General features: G+C 38.3%; 1 protein-coding gene across 14 annotated transcripts in view; it reads right to left on the bottom strand.

Annotated features, from left to right (window-relative positions):
- CCDC148 (coiled-coil domain containing 148) overlaps positions 1–20,114 on the bottom strand; it is a 315,736-nt gene that overhangs the window by 181,979 nt on the left and 113,643 nt on the right. For 13 of the 14 annotated variants that reach the window (XM_063646009.1, XM_055292055.2, XM_063646010.1 and 10 more), the window contains 5 exons: positions 10,927–11,030; positions 5,961–6,043; positions 5,606–5,757; positions 4,366–4,461; positions 4,102–4,283 (listed from right to left, as the gene is read on the bottom strand). In XM_063646009.1, the coding sequence (XP_063502079.1) occupies positions 4,102–4,283; positions 4,366–4,461; positions 5,606–5,757; positions 5,961–6,043; positions 10,927–11,030 (617 nt within the window). Of the gene's footprint in view, positions 1–4,101; positions 4,284–4,365; positions 4,462–5,605; positions 5,758–5,960; positions 6,044–10,926; positions 11,031–13,006; positions 13,126–20,114 lie in introns of those variants that run through there. The other variant, XM_055292054.2, reaches the window with a different exon arrangement.

Below are 20,114 nucleotides of genomic sequence, written 5' to 3'. Positions count from 1 at the left end.
AACCTTGTCTTCCAATTGCCTATTACCTAATGCTATCTCTTTAATAATCTGATATTACCCCAGTTTTGAAATTAGCCTTTATTATAAATTAAATCATTATATTTTTCTGCTTTATTTCTGTTTTGTTCCACTGACCTGCTACATACTCCATAGTCACATAGAACTTTCTAATTTATTTTGATTTTAAAATATATATATTTATATTTGGCTGCGCAAGTCCCATCCCTCCACCATTAGTTAATCTTCATTTTTAAAGTTTGGCTGATTTTACAAGCTTAATCTTTCTAATAAATTAGAATATTTTAAATAATTTTTCAGATTGATTCCATGAGTCATGGATATTTTGAAGCCAAATCAATTACTGTATTGAATTAGGGATGTTTTTAGTTGCAAACAACTAGAAAGCCAAGTCACACTGGTTTAAGACAATAATTGGACCAATGGCCCTTCAAATTCCAGCAGTGAGGTGGACTCCCCATGCCATTCAAATAAGGCACCAGCTCAGTTTCTCCAGGACTCCTGGGGCCCTGCCCTGTATTCAAAGGCTGTCTTCCTTCGGTCACCAGATGACTGCCAGCAGCAACGTCAGCCATGTGCTTTCTTGGTAACATCCATGCAGAAGAAAAGATACTGCTTCTCACAAGCACCTGACAAAAGTCCTGAGCTTTGCTCAGGGTAGCCTATGCTAACCCTACCCATTCTTCAAAGTTCATAGCGAATTTCGCTTCCTCCATCAACCCTCCTAAGTTATTTTATCCTCAATGTTCCTTTCCTCTGCAGAAATATTAGCATGTGTATTAGTCTGTTCTGATGCTGCTAATAAAGACATACCCAAGACTGGGTAATTTATAAAAGAAAGATGTTTAATTGACTCACAGTTCCACATGGTTGGGGAGTCCTCACACTCATGGCAGAAGGCAAAGGAGGAACAAAGTCACATTTTACATAGTGGCAGGCAAGAGAGCTTGTGGAGGGGAACTCCCATTTATAAAACCATCAGATCTCGAGACTTATTCACTACCATGAGAACAGTATGGGGGATACTGCCCCATGATTCAATTATCTCCACCTGGCCCCACCCTTGACATGTGGGGATTATTATAATTCAAGGTGAGATTTGGGTGGGGACACAGCCAAACCATATCAGTATGTGATGTATATTCATCTAATCCTCTCCAGAGGATTAGACCTCCCTGAGCTAGTCACTGTGACCTGGGGAAATGAGGTTGCACTGACTGGTACATACTCCCAATCACTGCCTACCTTTGGATCTAGAGATGGAGTCATTTCAAACCAAGCCAGCAAGCTACTATAAAATAGGAAGAATTGAATAAACACTGGGACTAACCATGATGTCCACTGCCTTTAGGCAATGAAAACCTTTTATAATTAAGCAATGCCCCCTGGATATTTCAACTTTCATATGGCACAGCAGTGCACAACTCTCTAAACTATGCACACACTTCCACATACATGAACACAGTCTATGTGAACCCAATAACTAGAACAAAGAGGGGAGAAGGCCATATCAAAGTAGTGAAGATACTGGTAAACTGGAAGTACAAATAATATTATGATTGAACCTATAATTCATTGTCCTAGGTACAACAGTATACTTTTATGCCTTACTGCCCACAAGCCACAGACTACTGATAGCCACCACTTCTGTATTTATTCAAAATCGCTCTTTTACTCTTTCTTCTCAAAGACACAACTCCTGAAACCTCATTCAGCTTTTATTGATGCTTCACTATTTCCTGCCAGCATATTTATAAAATATTTTCTTTAGTTGACATTTGCATGTTATTTTTATTTGGTCAGGGTACATGTATATACGTTTCTTCCCCCAAATATTCCAAGCTTTCTCAGAGGTAAAGCCATATACTAAACTAATCTGTCTGTTGAACCCCCTACCAGGGAGCTTGCAATGACTACTGTATTTTAAGTTTTATTCAATAAATATTCATCAAGTGAAACACATCATCATCTGAATAAAATGTATTATGGATAATTGTAAGTGGCAAGCAGACTATTAAACTAGAATTTATGAACTTTATATTCCTTCAAAGTAGATTCCTACTGTTCCCATAACATGCCTTGCCTTCATTGTTTTTCTTTTCAAATTCAACTCAATTGAACAATCATTTATTTACATGTTAAGGATACAAATATAACTACTAAATTACTTTGTCCTCAAGGGGTTTACAGTCTAGTCATTTAATCTCCTTTCTTAGAATTCCTCCCCACCCTCTTCTGCCTATGGTAAGCGTACCCCTTCTTTGAAGTCCATAGTGAATTTTACTTCCTCCGTCAAGCCTTCCTAAGCTATTTTATCCTCGATATTTCTTCCTTCTGCAGAATTGTTAGCATGTGATATATATTCATCTAATCCTCCACTTAACCTTCAGTAATTTTAATGTAGCTGTGAATCCCAACTGTTTCTGAGTCACACAGGGTTGCATTATGAAAGAGCAGAAATTGAGGTTAGATTAAAAAGAAAGAAGGAAAATGGGCTGTGAAGAATAAGTCTTACTGGAAGGAAGCCATTTTAGACTGCTAAGTCAAACTCCTCCCTCTTGAGGAGTTACTAACCTAGAAACACCATGATCTCAGCCAGCTTTCTCAGGGAGATTAGGAATCATCTGGGAGAGGAGGTCCTGGGCCAGCCAACTTGCTTTAAATGATAGGGTCAGATTTACCCTCTTCACAGCTACAGTTAATCAGCCTGATTATAATGCCCTCTCCACTACCAAACAAAAAATCCTCTTCCTCTTTCTTGATGAGTTCTAAAATCTCTTTAACAAGATTGGGATGCGGAGTGGGAAGACAATGTTCATTTAACAATTGGAGACTTAAGTGTAGTGCATAATTGAGTTAGTACTTCACTGTGACTGAGTTCCAGTTAACATGTAATTAATCAATCATCAAGTGTAAATTGTATATTATTATTTCTCAGCTTTACTGCAAGATAGGAAAGAAGAAAGGAAAGGAGAGGGATGGGGAAGGAAAGGCTATCAGGAGACCAAAAGGTGTGTGATGGGGAAAAGCTACCATCAGAAAAAGGGGACCAACTTCAGGTAGAATCGGCTCTATTCACTGACAAGTGTGCTAAGACAAATAGAAGCTATAACTGAACAGTTTGGATCAGGAAGCTACCAAGGCAAATAACTCTACTTGGTATAATTTAAGTTTTTTTCCCCTGTAATTTATTTCTTACCGGTAGTAGTTTCATACAGAGGAGCTGCAGTTCACAGGCAATTCATAATAAATATAAATATTTGTCATATTTGTCTTCTTCCATTCCAAAGTTATAAACCTTTTATTTTAATTTACTATAAATGTGTCCCTTCAATAGTTATCTTTTTAAATATACATTCTTTCGGGGAAAATATTGAGGTCAATATCATAGCACACAAAGCTGTTTCCCTACAAAATGTCCCCTAGAAGCTTCATATACACTATAAGGTAGACCATTGATCTAGTTCAGAGTGGTGTATCTGGATTTGTCATCTAAGTGAATTTTAACATAGAAGACACTAGAGGAGATGACCACTGCCACACTGAATTTTAAATCACTGAACATTATATTCACCATGCAGAAGTGGATAATCATTCTTGGGAGAAAACAAGAAGTCTATTTCCTAAAATGAAATTTAACATATAGAAGAAAATTTTTTAAAATTTAGAAAACATACTCTGTGTTTATTATAGGATAAAATTACAGTCAATTACAAGTAACATGATTCCATGGGTACATTTTCCATTGTATCAATTACTGCAGAGCAGCTTCATATCTTGAAAAGTTGTGGTTATTGAAAATTCATATATGAAAACTATTTCTTACCTGTGTAGTGAAGAGCTCAATAAGAGATATTTTCAACATGTCTTAACCTTATAAAAATCTTAAGAACTATTATGTCAAGAATTTTTTTGAAAAAATAAAACCCTTTCTATTCATCAAATAGTCAATCTAAACATTTATTGATTGTATTCCAGTTACATAGTAACTATACAGTAAGTTGGAAGTATAGTGACTCCAAACAAAAATAAAAAGTTAGTGTCAAAAGTCTATACAGGACTCAATTAGTTTTATCTCATCACCTGTATATGTCTTCCAACTGCAGATTAAAGTCTTGAAGCTTCTTTTGATATTTCTGTGTAAACTTACAGAACTCACTGAGAATTGAAGATTTCAAATCAGGGTATGGGCATTCCAAACTTTCTAATTCAATGGGCAGTTCACTAAGCAGGTTAGTCTTTTCTTCCAAAGAATGATCTAGAATCTGAAAAATAGTATATGATTATTTTATTTAACATAAATGACAAATTGATAAACACATAAATTACTAGACACATCACACTTACCTTTATACTCCAGTCTGAAAGATCATTTTCTATTCTCTGTTGCTCCAGGCTAAGTCTTTCAAAGACAGTTTTCAATTGTTTCTTCACAAAGTCAACCTATAGGACATTTGGAACAAGTAGTAAGCAAATTATTGCAAATCATTCCATACTTATATTTAAAGACACAATAATTATTCTCAAAAGCCAATCAGTGATGAAGTTTGAAGAGCTGTGGAAGAGAGTTAAAGAGATGCCAGCCAGGTAGGCAGTGACAAATGAGCTGCGATGAGACTTCTAGACATCCCAAAAATAAGCTCAGAAAGTACAGTACAGTCACAGTCACTCTGCATCCACATTTTTATTTTCTCTGTGGTAATGCAGAGAACTTACCAGATGTCTCTGCTCCAATCACCCCTTCCTTCCCTTGCATTCTTGCCTCTAATCCCCAGCTGGGCATACATTTATATTTTTTATGAGTATTTATAAAAGCAGTATTAACATTACAGAATAACTGAAAAGTAGAAAAAATTAAAACCACCTAAATTTTTATCAAACATAGCACACCTATACTCAAGAAGTTTATGCTCAATTGAGGGGAAGCAGTTGACAAACTAATAAAAAAATATGTGAGAAAGGGTCAGGAGCAGGAAGGCAATGTCAAAATAGTGTGGTGTGATAGGGAGTGACTGTGGCTTCTCAGCACAGGCCTCTCAGAGAAGAGGACATTTGAGCCAAGATCTAAATGGCAAAGAGTCATATCAACAGGACAGAGGAAATAGCCAGTATAGGAATGGGCCTGGCATGTTGGAGAAACAGAAGGAAGGCCAGCCTGGGTGTGACTGAGCTTTTATGGCAAAGGGGAAATGTCAGGTAGCAGATGTGATTGAAGAAGCAAAAAGGGGGCTAGGTGGATAGAAGGACTTATGTACTCACAGGAGCCCCTGGGGAATTTCAGCAACAGATGACTTAATCCCCCTGTGCTGGGGTAAGATCCCAGGATGCACTGGGAGGAGAGGCAAGAATGAAAGCAGGGAAGCCAGTTATGAGGCCACTGGAACATTCCAGGCAAGAAATGAGGGTACTTGACAGAGTTCAGGCATGTGTTTAAAATATTTAGTGGATAGAATTAGCTGACCTTCTATTTAAATATTAATTACTTAACTAACATACAAGTCACACATGTTTGTTTCTTATCTCAAACTCTTCTAGTTGGGACAAAAATGAAATATTACATTATGGAAAATAAAGGTAACATACTAACCTCTTCCAATGCTTTCACAGAGTTAAACTCAATATGTGGGTGTGAATGCTGCAAAGTGTGATGCTGTCTGTATTTTAGATCTGCTCTCAGCTGCTGAATAGGATTTATTACATTTTTAAGATATGTGCACCGTTGTTCTGATAGCTCTTGCTCTATGGTGAAACAACATTGAATCAAAGAAACACATTATTATTTTAAGTGTCTCCAAAAACAGATCATTAGAGTACAGATTTATTTGGGGATTTCCTTAGAAAAAAACAAATGGCAGTTAATATTAAAAGAACATGAAGTGAGTGGCCCATTCTCATTCTTCAAAATAAAACTCCCCTTTAAATATAGGATCAAAAAAACTTACCAAAATTTGTAAGGTCACAAAGACATTCATTTCCAATGTTCTCTTCATTGAGAAGGGATTTTATTTCAGATTCCATTTTACATCTGAAATAGACGTGATCTCAATAAATGTTACAATCATAAACATGTATCTAGGTTTTAAAAAAATAACCAAAGAGATATTTAATCTAATATGGCTTTGTCATCTGTTCATTTAAACCATGTACTAAATTCCTAACATGGCTTGAGTCCTTGCTAGACACTAAGGTAGACGCATAGGCTCAGGCAGAAGAAACAGCGTGAGCAAAGGCCAGCCCACAGCAGGTCCTGGCATTGCATGTGGAGAGGGCCCAGGGCATTGGGAAGCACTGAAGGTCAGTAGGCTGACCTCACTTCCTCAGATCTGTGTTTCAGAAAGTTTCCCAAGACAACAAGATAGAGCAGAAGGAGACGTGAGCAATAGAGATGGAAGATGAAGAGGAGGGGATCAGACAAATCTAGACCAACAAGGAGGTAATTTTAAAAGTTCAGAAAGGATGAGACCCTGAATTACAGAGGTAAAAGTATACTTTATTTTTAATATACTAATAAGAGCAACAAATTTCATGAGCTTATATATGTATACATATATATGTGTACATCCATATGTACACATATATATATGGTTTTTTTTTTTTGGACTGAGTCTCGCTTGGTCGCCCAGGCTGGAGTGCAGTGGCGCAATCTCGGTTCATTGCAACCTCCGTCTCCTGAGTTCAAGTGATTCTCATGCCTAAGCCTCCCGAGTAGGTGGAACTACAGGCATGTGACACCACACCTAGCTAATATGTGTGTGTGTGTATTTTTATTAGAGACAGGGTTTCACTATGTTGGCCAAGCTGGTCTTGAACTCCTGACCTCAGGTGATCCGCCCACCTTGGCATCCCAAAGTGCCAGGATTACAGGTGTGAGTCACCACACCTGGCCTATATATTTTTAAAATATAGTCATTTTTTAGAATAAAACCATAACTAACTCTAAAAGGGCATCCAAAAATATTATAGTCTACCCCTTGCTTATGGCAGATTCGATTAAATCATATAAAAGTTTTATGATTATTACAGTATTAAAATGGTATAATATAAAAAAGCAGCAATTATAATCCTTTAACATAATTATTATTTTAATTTTTCCAGATAAGTTTTTAGCCCTCATCTATATGTAGATATATTTTACATGGTCATAACATGGCATATTTAACATTTTATGTTGTGGGATTTTTTTTTTTACTAACACTAGTTTTTTTTAGATATTTCTAAACAGTTTTCATAATTATCATTTAATGACTCCATAGTATTCCATTTTATGTATGTGTCATTATTTTCTTTTTTTTTTTTTTTTTTTTTTTTTTTTGAGAAGGAGTCTTGCTGGGTCGCCCAGGCTGAAGTGCAATGGCACGATCTCGGCTCACTGCAACCTCCACCTCCCAGGTTCTAGCAATTCTCCTGCCTCAGCCTCCTGAGTAGCTGGGACTACAGGTGCGTGCCACCATGCCTGGCTAATTTTTGTATTTTTAGCAGAGACAGGGTTTCACCGTGTTGGCTAGGCTAGTCTCAAACTCCTGACCTCAGGTGATCCACCTGCCTCGGCCTCCCAAAGTGCTGTGTCATAATTTTCTAAGCCAATTTACATGGGACAAGGTTTTGTTTTTTGTTTAAATGTATAAAGGAGGGGTGATATTGTAAATGATACCTCACTGTCTATTTTTCCAGCAGGTAGTTTCTGCCAGAAATATTTTTAAGATCACATTTGCAACCGTTACATGGAGGATGAGTGCATAATGGTTGAGTCAAACCAGAAGTTATTCCAGAACAGATTTGTTTAACCAAAAACACAGCACTTAAAAACCATCTAGCTCGGCACCCAGAAAGTCATAACAGAACATACAAACTGCCAAAAAAAATGAAGATATGGGTAATTTTTGATGTTCTGAGGAGACTGATTCTCCAGCTAGAACTTTGGCACCTTTCTGGAAGGATAAGAATCTATACCAAGGTAGACACCTGAAGGCTCAAAAATGCCCTTCACCAGGGTGTCTTATCTGCAGGTGGTTGCACTGAGTAGATGAATACATCATCTGGGCAAACGAGCACACAAAAACTTAAGGGAGGCCGAGCGCAGTGGCTCACGCTTGTAATCCCAGCACTTTGGGAGGCCGAGGCGGGCAGATCACGAGGTCAGGAGATCGAGACCACGGCGAAATCCAGTCTCTACTAAAAATACAAAAAATTATCCGGGCGTGGTGGCGGGCACCTGTAGTCCCAGCTACTCGGAGAGGCTGAGGCAGGAGAATGGCGTGAACCTGGGAGGCGGGCTTGCAGTGAGCCGAGATTGCGCCACTGCACTGCAGCCTGGGCGACAGAGCAAGACTCCGTCTCAAAAAAATAAAAAATAAAAACTTAAGGGATTCTTTGTGGTACCAGAATGAAACAAGGGAGAAAGTGCTTCTGGAAAAGTGTATCAAAAACTTCAAGGGGTATAGTTTGATTAAGCATAACACAATTTAAATAAAACTGTATAAATGTAAATATTAAACAACTTTACATTTGAAAATTTTGTCTAGTTTTCTTAGTACAGATTTCAAACAATTAAAGTTTGGCAACATGTTTTCATTTTGTTTTGTTGTTTTTAGACATGGGGTCTCACGATGTTGCCCAGGCTAGAGTGCAGTGGCTGTTCACGGGTGCAATCATAATGTACTGAAGGCTTGAACACCTAGGCTGAAGTGATCCTCCTGCCTCAGCCTCCCACGTAGCTGGGACTACTGGTATGCACCACCACACCCTGGCAAAATTTCTTTTATTTTTACCAGCAAAGCTAGACCAATTGGATCTCAGGTGATGTAAACAGAACCCTGTAGAAAAAGGAAAAAACTACTCAACTCCAAGGTCAGAGAGCACAGAAGTTAGGGGCAAACGTTCCAATCCCAGCTCCACACAGACTAGGTTATTTATGACCTACAAATTAACTTTCATCATCTGAGACTCAAGATTCTCATCTGTAAAACTGAGAGAGCAATAACGACTACTTTGTAGGGTCGTTGTAAATATTAAAGGAGATAAAACATGTACAGGACTTAACATATTCAGTTGGTGCAAAAATAATTGTGGCTTTTGCCCAACCTAATATTACCCGGCACATATTAAATTACCTAACAAATGTTAGGTGTTATTGTAGGCCCTTATCCTCTGCCTGCCTGAGATTCTTAAATGTTGTCTTTTATGGTAAGGCATAGAATCTTACTTATTAAAAGGGGATGTCGATTTCTAAAGGTTGACAAACACTGTTAGCACTTTAACTACTTCTAATTTGTTGGTGGCCCTAAATTCTCCACAAGGTAGTCATTTCTCTAATTTATCTCCTATTGCTGTTAGCTTTCAGTTGCACCGAACACAAATTGAAATTAGCCTGCATTTTAGAATAACATAGAAACTTATCCTGGAATTCTTCATTTTGTCCAATTTTCAGCCCTTACAAGTTCTGAGACATTAAGGTTATCATTACTTAAGTCTTCCTCACCTCCACTTTCTTTGTGTCATTCCAGGTCAGCCAAAAGAATTATTTCCCATAATGATATGTATACACCTCTTCTACCTAGCTTACGAACGACTTAATATACACATTAAGAAAATGTGGAATAGCCAAGATTTAAAAAAAACAAAAAACTTTACCCAGTGTCTTCCTTTACATTTGAACTGGAATCAGTGAACACCACAGTTAAAGCTTCCTAATGGCTTTCCTTTTTGTCATGTTTCAAGTTATGCACATTTGCAAAAAAAAATTTCAATAGGCTCAAACATTCACTCCACAATAGGTGACTTTTTGAGGGATAAGATGGGTCTAATTGTATTTAGAAACTTTACTTAGAATAAGACCACAGAAATTAACCCTTTTGATATAAAATAAATGCTTTAAAATGCACCTTTTAAAAGCACACTTTATAAACATCATCATTAAAACAAGTATACAAGCTATAAATGAAGGAGAAACACATCTGCCTTCTCTTTTTGCCCTGACCTTTAAAAACACTAACTTTTCAAAGATTACAATTAAGATCAACTGTAGAATCAATATTTCATTTTTTTTTTTTTTTTTTTTTTGGAGACAGAGTCTCGCTGTCGCCCAGGCTGGAGGCAGTGGCGCGATCTCGGCTCACTGCAGGCTCCACCCACCGGGGTTCACGCCATTCTCCTGCCTCAGCCTCTCCGAGTAGCTGGGACTACAGGCGCCCGCCACCTCGCCCGGCTAATTTTTTGTATTTTTAGTAGAGACGGGGTTTCACTGTGTTAGCCAGGATGGTCTCGATCTCCTGACCTCCTGATCCGCCCGCCTCAGCCTCCCAAAGTGCTGGGATTACAGGCATGAGCCACCGCGCCCGGCCTCAATATTTCATTTTAATTTATCTTTACGTGACGGCTGGAAATAATAACAAAAGTCAAAAAGCAAAATTGAGTAAGTTAGTCATGATGCACTTACACCCAGAAATCATTTGCAACTTGAACTCCTTGTTCATTAGTTCATCCATGTATTAAAAGCATTTGCATCTCTATGTATTCTACTATATAAAAATGAATATGATGAGATGTTAGCCCGTGATGGGATCCTTACCACTTTATAGGGAAGAAAAAACATGTATCCAAAACATTATAATCCAATATGCTAAGTATGATACAAGTAAATACAAGTATGAGAGTGGGAGTGTGGAAGTGATTGACACATACAGAAGATCATCTTCTTTCCGAAAGGAAGCAAAAGCCATATTAATATATTCACTGGATTTCAGATTAAGCTGAGGAAATCAAAGGATTTTAATTTGACTCACATTCAAATTGTAACTTTAAATTTTTATTGTAATGGTTAATTAACATGGAACATTATAGAACATCTGACGAGATAAGTGCTATTCCTAGTAATTCCTACGAGTTCTTACTATGTCCCCCAGTTCTTACCTGACTTCATTCAGCCTCTGGTATTCCTGCCACCACACTTGCTTGTGTTGTTTTATTAGTGTTTGTTCTTTGGATATCTTTGAAGTCAACATTGCTTTTCTGATCTAGATTTAGAGGAACAAAAGAGGAGCAACTTCAAAGTTTTCAGAATGTGTTTTTCACAACAGAAATGCTTAATCTGAATTTTCTAAGTTAAATAGTTGCTCTTTTAAAATTCTTATCAGTGCATCTCCTAACACAAAGTCTACCTAAAATAAATTTGATTTTTTAAAGCAGGGAGGAGAAAGAAAAATGGTTTGGAATACTGACAAACTTAAAAACTGTTTTTAAAGTACCTATTAAAATAAAGGCAAAGTCATTCTATTTTCCATACATGAAATAGATAATACCTTAATTCATATAACCCCAGAAAATTTTTCAAGAGGTTTCATTTCACCCCTTTTGGATTCATCTTCCCTGTCAGGCATAATAGGTATCTTTATTCGCATTTATGGAGGAGAATATTTATTGAATGTATGAGAAGTTAAAAGATGTGGTCAAGATTATAAAGCTCATAAATATCAGAGTAACAAAGAACCTCGATGTTTAGATTGGTTTCTATCTGATCCCTCAGCATAAGATGGGAAAGGTTCCTTGGATAAGTTTTTAGAAGGCCTGGCTTCAACACTTACTAGAAATATGACCTTGAACACACAATTTTAATCTTTCAACTCTAAGTATGTCTTTGTAAAAAAATTTTTTTAATTTAAGCAAATATTTATTTGAAGATAAAGAAATATGAAAAATCATGTAGCATTGAAATCTAAATTTTCAACTAAACGTAATTTTTCCTCAATTTTACAACTTTTTAAAAATGTAGCACATAATTAATGATTTTGGGTTTCTGCTGAAAGGTTTTATCAGCCCTGGATCTGTTTGCCTTAGATCCATTTCTGGCTGTTTGCCTGATCTGCTCCATCTCACAGAGCAGCCTGTGTTTCTCAGGCACCCCTATCAGTTGGCTTCAGCCAAAGCAAGACCCTGGGATGGGAGACTGAAGGCAGGGAAGAAAGGAGAAGCCGAAGGACTATGTCATCTTGCTTTCTCTACTCTCACAGAGCCTCCAGGAGCATTTGCATTGTATCCATTGACCCAACTTTTCTCTGAACAGTTCTACTACAGTTCCAACTATCTCCGGGTAACCTCACCCCAGGAATTTGACATGGCCTTGCTTCTTCTGTATGTCCCTCTGACCTACGGATGGCAGTGATTTCCTGTACTTGTCAATCTCTGTATTGCCTCCCAGTCCTTCGCCTTCTCAGTGCTATCACCTGCATAAACATTTTCCTACATTAAAAACCCCTCTACTCTAAATCCTCAAGTGATGTCTGTTCCCTGGTTAGACTCTAACTTATACTCATGCGTACTCCAAACCGAAGTACTCCATATTAACAATTTTAAACTACAAACGTGTAAATCAGAAACTTGATGAAATACGCATATTTCAAAATTTCTCTGCTGTTAAAGTACTTAGTACCCTAAAAGCTTTAAAAGATCAATACTGGAGATGTAAAGACTTCAGAAGATAAGTTCTAAAAAGGAATCTTTATAATGCATGCTATTTCCAGCCATCATTCACTGATTGCTTTAACCTTGAGTTTATCTTTCTGCTATTCTGCTTACTGATTCAAAATTAGAGGTATAAGAAAACAACCCAAAGATTACTTTTAAAAAATGCAAAATCAAAGTCAAATATTTCCTAAGAAGGTAAGAGTGTTACAATTATAAAATTTAGGAGGAAAGTACATTTTTAAAAGCACAGGACACTGCATGAAAACATTCAGCAGTCTCTATTTTACCTACCAAAAAAATATAAGTACACAGTATTTCTAAAATCTGACATTTTAACGTTCACCTTAAGAATGCTTAAAACTCATTCCAGCCATTTACCATACAGTCGCTAAAGTTTGTTGCAACAGATACAACTTTTAAAATTAGATTTCTTTGGCATATTTGGTACATATTGTACAAAAAAATTAAAATACATTGGTGAAAGACAGAGACACATTTTTATAGTTTGAAAAAAAATCAATGCTCTCACCTTTGGGCCCACGGAAAGTTCAATTAAGTAGACTATAAAAGTCAAAATAAAGCTACTATTTTTCACTAGACAATTCCAATATTTTGCAGAACATACTGATTTTTTTTTATAAATTCACTCATTGATTCCACTTCTATCCTTGGGCCAAAAATGAAAAAAAAAAAAAGTCTTAAAAAGAACAAAAAGATTTAAAGTTCTATCTTTACCAACACAGAGACGTCTAGGTGATTCCAATTCATTTTACTGGGCAATACACCATATGAAGTCAATACTTAGGGTGAATGATAATTGGTGCAGAATCCTGACGATTCAAAAATACTCTGGAAACATGCCAAAACAATGAATTCATAAAAGAATCAGAAACCAGGGGTTTCCTGTGTATGGCTTATTGTGATGGTCCAAGATAATAAAACCCTAAATAGGCATCCTGAAATATTACAAAAGCCCTTTGAACCACAAGACCCATCTTCTGAGACAGACATCAATAACTAGTAGACCACAGGTTACATGTATGTATATGTTTGTCAAATATCACTGGGATGTATGTTTGAGATATATACATTTTACTATATGTGAGTTATAACTCAATAAAGAACTGTTAACATAAATAAAAAGAAAAAAAACAAGTACAGTAAGATGCAATTTCTCATTTATCGGGTTGACAAAAACTCAATTGTTTAACAAAACACTGTGAGGCTACAGAAAGCATGTTCCGTCTAATATTGCTAGTGGGAATACAAAGTGATACAATCCCCATAGAAGGGAATTTGGAGATGTATCACAAGATTTCATCTGGATTTATCCTGTGACCTAGCAAATTCATTTATAGAAATCCATCTGAAAACTATACTGGCAAAAGTATAAAAGATATATGCACAAAGCTATTCACTGCAGTACCATTTGTAATAGAAAAACATTAGAGCACAAAACTTCCATCAGTAAGTGTTCTTGCCAAAATTAATTGAACTTGAATCTGATCAAGTCCCTAAATATAACTATCAATTTACTGGAAATACGAGAAATAGAAAAACATGTTGAATGACACCATCAGGATGTCATCTGCCTAATTCAGACTATAAGACAAACAATACCATTTCTTCAAAAAATAAAGTACAAAATACAAAAGGATAGAGGAGCAAATCTAAAAAAAAAATTATGGGGCGTGGAGCCAAGATGGCCGAATAGGAACAGCTCCGGTCTACAGCTCCCAGCCTGAGCCGCACAGAAGACGGGTGACTTCTGCATTTCCGTTTGAGGTACTGGGTTCATCTCACTAGGGAGTGCCAAACAGTGGGTGCAGGACAGCTGGTACAGCACAGTGTGCGTGAGCCAAAGCAGGGCGAGGCATTGCCTCACTCGGGAAGCGCAAGGGGTCAGGGAGTTCCCTTTCCTAGTCAAAGAAAGGGAAAACAGACAGCACCTGGAATATCGGGTCAGTCCCGTCCTAATACTGCGCTTTTCCAACGGGCCTGGAAAACGGCACACTAGGAGATTGTGTCCCGCACCTGGCTTGGAGGGTCCTATGCCCACGGAGTCTCGCTGATTGCTAGCACAGCAGTCTGAGATCACGCTACAAGGCGGCAATGAGGCTGGGGGAGGGGCGCCCGCCATTGCCCAGGCTTGCTTAGGTAAACAAAGCAGCCAGGAAGCTCGAACTGGGTGGAGCCCACCACAGCTCAAGGAGGCCTGCCTGCCTCTGTAGGCTCCACCTCTGGGGGCAGGGCACAGACAACCAAAAACTCAGCGAGAACCTCCACAGCCTTAAATGTCCCTGTCTGACTGACAGCTTTGAAGAGAGTAGTGGTTCTCCCAGCACGCAGCTGGAGATCTGAGAACGGACAGACTGCCTCCTAAAGTGGGTCCCTCACCCCTGAGCAGCCTAACTGGGAGGCACCCCCCCAGTAGGGACAGACTGACACCTCATTCAACCGGGTACTCCTCTGAGACAAAACTTTCAGAGGAACTATCAGACAGCTGAATTTGTGGTCTCACGAAAATCTGCTGTTCTGCAGCCACCGCTGCTGACACCCAGCCAAACAGGGTCTGGAGTGGACCTCTAGTAAACTCCAACAGACCTGCAGCTGAGGGTCTTGTCTGGTAGAAGGAAAATTAACAAACAGAAAGGACATCCACACCAAAAACCCATCTGTACATCACCATCATCGAAGACAAAAAGTAGACAAAACCACAAAGATGGGGAAAAAACAGACCAAAAAAACTGGAAACTCTAAAAAACAGAGCACCTCTCCTCCTCCAAAGGAACGCAGTTCCTCACCAGCAACGGAACAAAGCTGGATGGAGGATGACTTTGATGAGTTGAGAGAAGAAGGCTTCAGACGATCAAACTACTCTGAGCTACGAGAGGAAATTTAAAACAATAGCAAAGAAGTTAAAAACTTTGAAAAAAAATTAGAAGAATGGATAACTAGAATAACCAATGGAGAGAAGGGCTTAAAGGAGATGATGGAGCTGAAAGCCAAGTTTCGAGAACTACGCGAAGAATGCAGAAGCCTCAGTAGCAGAGGCGATCAACTGGAAGAAAGGGTATCGCTGATAGAAGATGAAATGAATGAAATGAAGAGAGAAGGGAAGTTTAGAGAAAAAAGAATAAAAAGAAATGAACAAAGCCTCCAAGAAATTTGGGACTATGTGAAAAGACCAAACCTACGTCTGATTGGTGTACCTGAAAATGATGGGGAGAATGGAACCAAGTTGGAAAACACTCTGCAAGATATTATCCAGGAGAACTTCCCCAATCTAGCAAGGCAGGCCAGCATTCAGATTCAGGAAATACAGAGAACGCCACAAAGATACTCCTCGAGAAGGGCAACTCCAAGACACATAATTGTCAGATTCACCAAAGTTGAAATGAAGGAAAAAATGTTAAGGGCAGCCAGAGAGAAAGGTCGGGTTACCCACAAAGGGAAGCCCATCAGACTAACGGCTGATCTCTCAGCAGAAACTCTACAAGCCAGAAGAGAGTGGGGGCCGATATTCAACATTCTTAAAGAAAAGAATTTTCAACCCAGAATTTCCTATCCCGCCAAACTAAGCTTCATAAGTGAAGGAGAAATAAAATACTTTACAGACAAGCAAACGCTGAGTGATTTTGTCACCACCAGGCCTGCCCTAAAAGAGCTCCTGAAGGAAGCACTAAACATGGAAAGGAACAACCGGTACCAGCCCCTGCAAAAACATGCCAAATTGTAAAGACCATTGAGGCTAGGAAGAAACTATAGCAACTAACGAGCAAAATAACCAACTAACATCATAATGACAGGATCAGATTCACACATAACAATATTCACGTTAAATGTAAATGGGCTAAATGCTCCAATCAAAAGACACAGACTGGCAAACTGGATAAGGAGTCAGGACCCATCAGTGTGCTGTATTCAGGAAACCCATCTCACGTGCAGAGACACACATAGACTCAAAATAAAGGGATGGAGGAAGATCTATCAAGCAACTGGAAAACAAAAAAAGGCAGGGGTTGCAATCCTAGTCTCTGATAAAATAGACTTTAAACCAACAAAGATCAAAAGAGACAAAGAAGGCCATTATATAATGGTAAAGGGATCAATTCAACAAGAAGAGCTAACTATCCTAAATATATATGCACCCAACACAGGAGCACCCAGATTCATAAAGCAAGTCCTCAGTGACCTACAAAGGGACTTAAACTCCCACACAATAATAATGGGAGATTTTAACACCCCACTGTCAGCATTAGACAGATCAACGAGACAGAAAGTTAACAAGGATATCCAGGAATTGAACTCAGCTCTACATAAAGTGGACCTAATAGACATCTACAGAACTCTCCACCCCAAATCAACAGAATATACATTTTTTTCAGCACCACACCACACCTATTCCAAAATTGACCACATAGTTGGAAGTAAAGCTCTTCTCAGCAAATGTAAAAGAGCAGAGATTATAACAAACTGTCTCTCAGACCACAGTGCAATCAAACTAGAACTCAGGATTAAGAAACTCAGTCAAAACCGCTCAACTACATGGAAACTGAACAACCTGCTCCTGAATGACTATTGGGTACATAATGAAATGAAAGCAGAAATAAAGATGTTCTTTGAAACCAACGAGAACAAAGACACAACATACCAGAATCTCTGGGACACGTTCAAAGCAGTGTGTAGAGGGAAATTTATAGCACTAAATGCCCACAAGAGAAAGCAGGAAAGATCCAAAATTGACACCCTAACATCACAATTAAAAGAACTAGAAAAGCAAGAGCAAACACATTCAAAAGCTAGCAGAAGCCTAGAAATAACTAAAATCAGAGCAGAACTGAAGGAAATAGAGACACAAAAAACCCTTCAAAAAATTAATGAATCCAGGAGCTGGTTTTTTGAAAAGATCAACAAAATTGATGGACCGCTAGCAAGACTAATAAAGAAGAAAAGAGAGAAGAATCAAATAGATGCAATAAAAAACGAAAAAGGGGATATCACCACCGATCCCACAGAAATACAATCTACCATCAGAGAATACTACAAACACCTCTATGCAAATAAACTAGAAAATCTAGAAGAAATGGATAAATTCCTCGACAAATACACCCTCCCAAGACTAAACCAGGAAGAAGTTGAATCTCTGAATAGACCAATAACAGGTTCTGAAATTGTGGCAATAATCAATAGCTTACCAACCAAAAAGAGTCCAGGTCCTGATGGATTCACAGCTGAATTCTACCAGAGGTACAAGGAAGAACTGGTACCATTCCTTCTGAAACTATTCCAATCGATAGAAAAAGAGGGAATCCTCCCTAACACATTTTATGAAGCCAGCATCGTCCTGATACCAAAACCTGGCAGAGACATAACCAAAAAAGAGAATTTCAGACCGATATCCTTGATGAACATTGATGCAAAAATCCTCAATAAAATACTGGCAAACCGAATCCAGCAGCACATCAAAAAGCTTATCCACCATGATCAAGTGGGCTTCATCCCTGGGATGCAAGGCTGGTTCAACATACGAAAATCAATAAATGTAATCCAGCATATAAACAGAACCAAAGACAAAAACCATATGATTATCTCAATAGATGCAGAAAAGGCCTTTGACAAAATTCAACAACCCTTCATGCTAAAAACTCTCAATAAATTAGGTATTGATGGGACGTATCTCAAAATAATAAGAGCTATCTACAACAAACCCACAGCCAATATCATACTGAATGGGCAAAAACTGGAAGCATTCCCTCTGAAAACTGGCACAAGACAGGGATGCCCTCTCTCACCACTCCTATTCAACATAGTGCTGGAAGTTCTGGCCAGAGCAATCAGGCAGGAGAAGGAAATAAAGGGTATTCAATTAGGAAAAGAGGAAGTCAAATTGTCCCTGTTTGCAGATGACATGATTGTATATCTAGAAAACCCCATTGTCTCAGCCCAAAATCTCCTTAAGCTGATTAGCAACTTCAGCAAAGTCTCAGGATACAAAATTAATGTACAAAAATCACAAGCATTCTTGTACACCAATAACAGACAAACAGAGAGCCAAATCATGAGTGAACTCCCATTCACAATTGCTTCAAAGAGAATAAAATACCTAGGAATCCAACTTACAAGGGATGAGAAGGACCTCTTCAAGGAGAACTACAAACCACTGCTCAATGAAATAAAAGAGGATACAAACAAATGGAAGAACATTCCATGCTCATGGGTTGGAAGAATCAATATCGTGAAAATGGCCATACTGCCCAAGGTAATTTATAGATTCAATGCCATCCCCATCAAGCTACCAATGACTTTCTTCACAGAATTGGAAAAAACTACTTTAAAGTTCATATGGAACCAAAAAAGAGCCCGCATCGCCAAGTCAATCCTAAGCCAAAAGAACAAAGCTGGAGGCATCACGCTACCTGACTTTAAACTATACTACAAGGCTACAGTAACCAAAACAGCATGGTACTGGTACCACAACAGAGACATAGATCAATGGAACAGAACAGAGCCCTCAGAAATCATGCCGCATAGCTACAACTATCTGATCTTTGACAAACCTGACAAAAACAAGAAATGGGGAAAGGATTCCCTATTTAATAAATGGTGCTGGGAAAACTGGCTAGCCATATGTAGAAAGCTGCAACTGGATCCCTTCCTTACACCTTATACAAAAATTAATTCAAGATGGATTAAAGACTTATATGTTAGACCTAAAACCATTAAAATCCTACAAGAAAACCTAGGCAATACCATTCAGGACATAGGCGTGGGCAAGGACTTCATGTCTAAAACACCAAAAGCAATGGCAACAAAAGCCAAAATCGACAAATGGGATCTCATTAAACTAAAGAGCTTCTGCACAGCAAAAGAAACTATCATCAGAGTGAACAGGCAACCTACAGAATGGGAGAAAATTTTTGCAACCTACTCATCTGACAAAGGGCTAATATCCAGAATCTACAATGAACTCAAACAAATTTACAAGAAAAAAACAAACAACCCCATCAAAAAGTGGGCAGAGGACATGAACAGACACTTCTCAAAAGAAGACATTTATGCAGCCAAAAAACACATGAAGAAATGCTCCTCATCACTGGCCATCAGAGAAATGCAAATCAAAACCACAGTGAGATACCATCTCACACCAGTTAGAATGGCCATCATTAAAAAATCAGGAAACAACAGGTGCTGGAGAGGATGTGGAGAAATAGGAACACTTTTACACTGTTGGTGGGACTGTAAACTAGTTCAACCATTGTGGAAGTCAGTGTGGCGATTCCTCAGGGATCTAGAACTAGAAATACCATTTGACCCAGCCATCCCATTACTGGGTATATACCCAAAGGACTATAAATCATGCTGCTATAAAGACACATGCACACGTATGTTTATTGCGGCACTATTCACAATAGCAAAGAGTTGGAACCAACCCAAATGTCCAACAACGATAGACTGGATTAAGAAAATGTGGCATATATACACCATGGAATACTATGCAGCCATAAAAAATGATGAGTTCGTGTCCTTTGTAGGGACATGGATGAAACTGGAAAACATCATTCTCAGTAAACTATCGCAAGGACAAAAAACCAAACACCGCATGTTCTCACTCATAGGTGGGAATTGAACAATGA

The sequence above is a fragment of the Symphalangus syndactylus genome, chromosome 9, assembly GCF_028878055.3.
Source record: "Symphalangus syndactylus isolate Jambi chromosome 9, NHGRI_mSymSyn1-v2.1_pri, whole genome shotgun sequence".
NCBI lineage: Eukaryota > Metazoa > Chordata > Mammalia > Primates > Hylobatidae > Symphalangus > Symphalangus syndactylus.
This window is presented reverse-complemented; position numbering and strand designations above follow the sequence as displayed.